This window comes from Pteropus alecto, unplaced genomic scaffold (genome assembly GCF_000325575.1).
Source record: "Pteropus alecto unplaced genomic scaffold, ASM32557v1 scaffold1279, whole genome shotgun sequence".
NCBI lineage: Eukaryota > Metazoa > Chordata > Mammalia > Chiroptera > Pteropodidae > Pteropus > Pteropus alecto.
In genome coordinates this window covers 119,216-126,428 of record NW_006443126.1, presented here as the reverse complement: position 1 = coordinate 126,428, position 7,213 = coordinate 119,216, and the positions used below count along the sequence as shown (strand labels likewise).

The following is a 7,213-nucleotide window of genomic DNA, read 5'->3' as shown; positions in this document are numbered from 1 at the left end:
GAAGAAATAAATGAACTTTTAGAATTGAAGATTATATTCATCTTCACACCAATGCAGTTCTAAAATACAAAAATTTTAAATTTTTATAAAATTCACATAAATTTAGATAATGACTATGTTACAAGCTTTGCCTTTCTTGGGTATTTGGACTGTGGCAGACATCGTAAATTCCTGGTCCACATCCCCTTTCTCATCAGCCAGACCTTGAATTCCTTGTACCTGTGTCAAATTTAATGTTTCCTGGTAGAAACTCTCAAGCACTGATAAACAAGGGTTGATGGAAAAACACACTGAATTCCTCACTGTCCCTCAGGGTTCCCCAGGTGGGATTAAATTCTAGTTTCTCACAATGGTGATTCCCTTGTTGTCTGTCTTCTTCTCCCACCCCCATCTCAGGTTTGGGGGGATGACATCCCAGACAAACTATTTGCTCTTGAATCTTTGCCTCAGAATCTGTTTCTGCGGGATGTAACCTGAGGCCCTGATGTTCTTACCATCTCTCCCTACCCCAAATATAGTTATTATTCCTTGGAGGTTCCTGTGATTTTCTTTTCTTTTCTTTTTAAATTGAAATGTATTTGACATACAACATTGTGTAAGTTTAAGGGGTACAATATGTTAATTTGATACATTTATATGTCGTAACAAGATTGCCATCATAGCAATAATTAGCACCTCTGTCAGATCGCAGCATTATCATTTCTTTTTTGTGGTGGGAATAATTTAGATGTAGTCTTTTAGCAAGTTTGATGATTACAATATGATATTGTTGTCTGCATTCACTCTACTGTGCATTAGATCCCTAGGACTTATTTTTCTACCAGTTGCAAGTTTGTATCCTTGAACATCTCTCTTCTTTCCCCACCCTCCGGCCCCTGGTAACCATCATTTTACTCTGTTTTTATGTTTGGCTCTTTTAGAATCCACATATAAGTGAGGTCTTACTGTATTTGTCTTTCTCTGTCTGACTTATTTCACTTAGCATAATGGCCTCAAGGTTCATCCATGTTGTCAAAAATGGCAGGATTTCATTCTCTCTCATGGCTGAATAATATTCCACTGTATATATCACCACATTTCCTTTGTACGCTCATCTGTTGACAGGCACTTAGGTTCTTTTTTCTTATTGCAGAGACACTAGCTGGGTGACATTAGGAAAATAAGTGACATCATTTCTGAGTCTCTCTTCTTTTTTATAAAACGAGGATGATTCTCTTACTGCACAGGTCCTTGCTGCATAGCAGACACCTTGTAACTTGTTCTATTGCATTTACTCTGTTCTTCCCTCTCAGACTCCTGAAAAGCAATGGGAAAATGACACCCGGCTGGTGACAGAGTTTGTGCTGGTGGGTTTCTCTAACCTGCCAGACCTGAGGACCACCCTCTTCACGCTGTTCTTCCTCACGTACCTGGTCACCCTCAGTGGTAACGTCACCATCATCACCATCATCCATGTAGATCGGACCCTTCACACGCCCATGTACTGCTTCCTGGCTGCGCTGTCCCTCTCGGAGACCTGCTACACACTGGTCATCATCCCCAATATGCTGGCTCATCTGCTCATGGAGAGCCAGGCCATCTCCATTGCTGGCTGTCGGGCTCAGATGTTCTTTTTCTTGGGCTTAGGTTGCAGCCACTGCTTCCTCCTGACCCTGATGGGCTACGACCGATATGTAGCTATCTGCTACCCGCTGCGATACTTGGTTATCATGAGACCTACAGTCTGCTTCTGCCTGGGGGCCCTAGTGTTCTGTTCCGGGTTCTCGGTGGCTGTGATAGAGACCACCATGATATTCTCCTCCGCCTTCTGCGGCAGAGACCGTGTAGAGCACTTCTTCTGCGACATCGCCCCGGTCCTGAAGCTCAGCTGCTCTGAGAGTGCTGGCAAAGCTCTGGTCATTTTCTTCCTGAGCATCCTCGTGGTACTGGTCTCCTTTCTCCTCATCCTCCTCTCCTATGCCTTCATCGTGGCTGCCATTCTGAAGATCCCTTCGGCAGCTGGCCGGCGCAAGGCCTTTTCCACTTGCGCGGCCCACCTCACCGTGGTCATTGTGCATTTTGGCTGCGCCTCCATCATCTACCTGAGGCCCCGGTCTGGAGGGAACCCTGACGAGGACCGCCTGGTGGCTGTCTTCTACACGGTGGTGACGCCGCTGCTAAACCCCGTGGTGTACACTCTGCGCAACAGGGAGGTGAGGGTGGCTCTCAGAAGGACCCTGGCGCGAAGCTGCCGGTTTTTAAATAAACACTAGCTCTACGTTCCTGTGCTGGCTTTTCCGTGATCGTGTGCCCCGCCTGACATTCAGTTTCCCCAGCTGGAAAACAGGGGCCACTCCCAGAACCTTAAATAAAATAGCCTGTTTAATAAGGCAGTTAACAAACAATGCCTGATACCTGCCATGAACTCCATAAAGGCTGCCTTTTCCTTTTGTCTTGATTACCTTGACTTTGCAGGGTGGGATGCAACGCGGTCTGCAGTGCAGGATAGTCACCAGTGGGGGATGCCTCTTACCCTGCCCAACCTTGACAGTCAGTGGAGAGTAGTATTTTAGTCAGCAGTGAGTGGCTATTGGTACTGGGTCCAGCACCTTTTTATTTTGTGTCATTCAGAACTTTTTCCACTTTTTTTTTTGGGGGGGGTGCGTCTGGGGGGCTGTTTGTCACCAACCCAAGGCTGCCTTTGTTTATTTTTCCTGTCAGAATCCTATACTGAACCGTGGTTGTTTTCATTATTATCCTCTAGCTCTCTTCCCTTTGGATTCTTTATTTCTCTCCTTGGTGTATGATGGGAGAAAAAGAGAGAAGGGGGAATTTAAAAAATTTATTCTGGTAAAAAAAAAACATAAAATTTGCTGTCTCAACCTTTTTTTAGTGTACCATTCAGTGGCATTAACTACATTCACAATTTTGTGGAACCATCACCACCATCCAGTTCCAAAACTTTTTCATTATCTCAAAGTGAAACCCTGCATTCATTAAGCAATGACTCCCCATTTCCTCTTCCTCCCAGTCTCCCGTAACCTCCAATCTACATTCTGTTGCTATGAATTTGCCTAGATATTTCACATAAGTGGAACCATTTAATATATGTCCTTTTGTGTCTGGCTTATTTCACTTAGTATAACATTTTGAGGGGGTCATCCATGTATCAGAACCTCATTCTTTTTGATAACTGAATAATATTCCATTGTATGGATATACATTTTGTTTATCTATTCATCTCTTAATGGGCACTTGGGTTGCTTCCACCTGTTGGCTACTGTGAATAGGGCTGCTATGAACATTCATGTTTGAGTCCCTGTTTTCAGTCCCTTTGGGTATGTACCTAGGGGTAGAATCGTTGGATCATAAGTTAATTCTTTGTTTAACTTTTTGAGGAATCACCAGATTGTTTTCCATAGTGGTGTAAATTCCCACCACTATGTGTATGAGGGCTGTAAGTTTTTCACTTCCTTGCTAACACTTGTTATTTTCCATTAAAAAAATTATAGGCATCCTAATAGATGCAAAATGGTATTTCATTGTGTTTTAGTAGTGTGCTTTTGTTTAACTAAACTCTGGTGATGGATCGAAATCATCCAAAGTATTTTCTCTGACCACAATGGAATGACATGATAAATCAGTAACACACACTTCACAAATATGTGGCAATTAAACAACACGTTCTTAAACAATGTAATTTCTTCTCAAAGAAGAAATTATAAGTTAGACTGGAAAACACTTTGAGATAAATGAAAATGAAAACACAATATACCAAAACTTATGGGATGCAGCAAAAGCAGTTATTGGAGAGAAATTCATAGCTGTAAGTGCTTACAGTAAAAAAGATGAAAGATCCCAAATCAATAACTTAACTTTATACCTCAAGGAACTAGGGAAAAAAAAAAAGCAAGCTAAACACTGGTGGTGAGGCTTTCACCATGATATTTTCCGGGAAACTATGGTCTATGGTTAACGTGCTGTACCTTCCGCTTGCCCCACCAGGTCTACCCTTCTCCACTCGCCTCTATGTCTCAGGAGACCAACCTGTATGGACCACACTGATGATTCTATGCCCTCTGGTTTCTAGTTAGGTTTGGCCAATGGTAGGCACAGGCAGGAGAGGGAGGGCAGCCATGGGTGGCTGTTCTCTTAACCAGAGGCCACTGTCCCTTCCACACAGCCACTTTCTCTGGGTAGCTGTAACCACTCTCTCCTTTGCACCTTCAGGTGTATGGGCGTTAACAGCTCTCCAGTTTTGCTAGCTCTGGGTTGCTGCACCAGCCCTTAATTCTGCCCACACTTTTACAAACAGCCCCCTTAAAAAACTGCTCCTGTATTATCCATCAGGAGTGCAGCATCCATTTCCTGTTGGATTCTGGTTGGTGCATTTACAAGTGGAATCTCTTAAAAAAGAAAGAGGTAAAGCTTTAGAAAATCTCTCTCTCTCTCGCTCTCTCTCTCTCTCTCTCTCTCTCTCTCTCTCTCTCTCTCTCTTTCTCTATCTATCTCTGATCATTTTGGGGAAACCAAGCCACAATTTCTGACAACTCTGACTTCTTATGTAGACCACTATACCTTGCCTTTGAGATGCCTCTCCTTGCTTCTTTGTTTTCCAGTTCTACTACTCATTCTGCATATCTCAGTGTGTACATGATTGTATGTCTCTCAGAGGGATAAGATTTTGAAAATGCTAAACAGATGTGTAGGATTAATTTAGAACATAGCCCCTCTACATACTCAAAAGACTGATAGCTGTCCGGCCAGCAGCCAAGGAAGGCAGTACACAAAGAGCTTTCAGTAGTGCCTACTCCCAAGGACATTTCCTGCTACTCCCATGGATGTTATCTGTTCCTCTAACCAAGCAGAACATCTTGCTCCCGTCCGTTTGAGAAGGCGGCTGCTCCCCCCATGAGATAACCCCTCCCTCTGCTTGTGGGAATAAAAAACTACTTGCTCTTGGTCAGGAGCAGCTTTTTTCCTGCAGCTCTGACTGGGTCGCTGCTGAAGCTTCCCTGCCTCGTAAGTAATAAATGGCATTTCTCACCCATCTGGTCATCCTGGTGGTTTTCTGGAATATCCAAACCCAAGTGCAAGTCCCAGGCCTGGGGCTCCTGTGTTACAAGATGTGTTTGTTGAAATCCTCTCCTCTTTCCCATTAAATTGTGTTCCCCTAAAATTATTCTGCTGTTGTTGTCCAATAGAAAGAAGAGGGGGATGCCTACTTCAGGAAGGGGTAGGGGAAGAAGGCCTTTCTAGTTCTGGGAGGAGAGAAAGAGAGAGGGTGAAGGTGGAAGCTGGGGAAACAGGTGGTCACTCACTGAAATCCTGAAGTTTAAAAGAGTGGATATATAGGGTAGGGAGACTTTGAGATGGTCCCCAGTAATCCTATTTCCGGGTGCTCGTGACCTCATGTAATTCCTTCCCTTTGAGTAACTTGCTTCTAACCAACGAAATATGAAAATATTGAGGGGATGTCACTTCCATAATCAGATTACAAAGATTCTGACTTCTGTCTTGCTAGCAGTCTCTCTCCCTGGCTGGCTTTGAGTAGCGCCCAGCCAACAATGAGAAACTGAGGCTCTTAGGCCAACAGCTCTTGAGGAACTGAATCCAGCCTAGAACCAAATAAGAAAACTAGGAAAAGAATCTTCCCACTTGAGCCTTCAGCTAAGACCTCAATCCTGGCCAACATCTGCTTGCAGCCCACGAGAGACTGTGAAGTCAAGGTCCCAGTTAAGCCCTAATCAGATTCCTGATCTACAGGAACTTTGAGATAATAAACGTGTGATTTTAAGTCACTAAATTTGGAGTAATCTGTTATGTAGCAATAGATAACTAATAGTTAACTAATAGATAACAAATAGATAACTAATAAGAGTATGTGTGTAGGGGAAAGGAGGGGCAAATTAAGGGCTTGCTTCTTTTCTCTTTGGTATGAACTCTAAGAAGAGCCTACCATCCATTTTCCCTCTTACTTCTTGCTAACAGAACCCTGCTTTAGTTTATGTTTCAGGGAAATCTTGGAAGCTTGGCTCTTACTAGACTCAGAGTTGAGAATTTTGATTATTATAAGTCATAATAACTCCATTCTCCTGCTAGAGAGTGATATGGAAATGGGCGCATGACTCAGGCATGGCCAATAAGAGTAGGAGAAAAGTCTTCGGAGGCGGATTCTGTAGTTTCTTTGCATTTAAAAAAGCTGTGAGAAGAGACATTTTTTTTTTCTTGTCTCTATTTGAATCTATGTCCGGAAGGTGATGTCTGGAGCTTCTGCAACCATTCTGTGACACAACATCCAAGAATGGCAGAGTAGAAAAGATGAAAAAACTCCGTATCTTCGATGACATTTCTTGGCATGTGAAAGAATAAATTGTCCATAGCATTTGAACTCACTTGCATTTGGATTTTCTGGTACTTGCAGCCCAAAGCCCACCCTCAAGCTGAAACAGATATTTTAAGTTGTTTTACTTCCCACTCTTCTTCTTGCTACTGCCCAGAGGCCAAGGACTGAGGGGCAAAATTTAAAAAGTTATAGAGAGTAAAGATGGCTAATTTTCCTTCCATATCTAGCTTTGTCCTCTGAGAGGATCCTCACTGCCCTCTGTCCCCCCATGACCACTACTGAATCTTGTGGCTCATTTTCTTCTGCTACAATTTTGAGAGGATTAAAGGGGATATTCTAGAGACCAGTCAGAAATGGTATATGAGCATCATATTGGGAAACATAGATTGCAGTGTCCCTTTAGTGTGACTGAGCTGCCTTAACTCCCTCTTTGCAAAAACAGAATTTGACATGCGTGTTTGTGCCAGCATAGGGCTTTTAATCTATCTCTTCTGGGAGAAGTTTTGGCAAAATTAAAGAAAGAATGGCAAAATAATGAATTAAAAGTTATGCTATTATTTCTATCGGGATGGTTAGTCCACCCCCCTCCTCCCAAATAACAAGAGTTGGAAAGAATGTAGAGAAATTGGGATCCTCGTGCACTGTTGGTGGGAATGTAAAATGGTGCAGCTTCTGTGGAAAACATTATGATGTTTCTTCTAAAAATAAAAAAAGAGATGTACCATATGATCTAGCAATTTGACTTCTGGGTATACATCCACAAGAATTGAAAGCAGGGTCTCAAAGGGATGTTTGTACATCCATGTTCACAGCAGCATTGTTCACAATGGCCAAAAGGTGGAAGAATGCAAGTGTCCATCAAAGATGATTGGATAAGTAATATGTGAT

At 42.9% G+C, this 7,213-nt stretch overlaps 1 protein-coding gene across 1 annotated transcript in view; it reads left to right on the top strand.

Moving 5' to 3' along the window:
- Nucleotides 1-2,252, top strand: part of LOC102898544 (olfactory receptor 10T2) — a 10,936-nt gene extending 8,684 nt beyond the window's left edge. The window contains exon 3 of the mRNA XM_006923398.1: nt 1,293-2,252. Within this exon, the coding sequence (XP_006923460.1) occupies nt 1,293-2,252 (960 nt within the window). The remainder of the gene's footprint in view (nt 1-1,292) is intronic.
- Nucleotides 2,253-7,213: the final 4,961 nt, after the last annotated feature.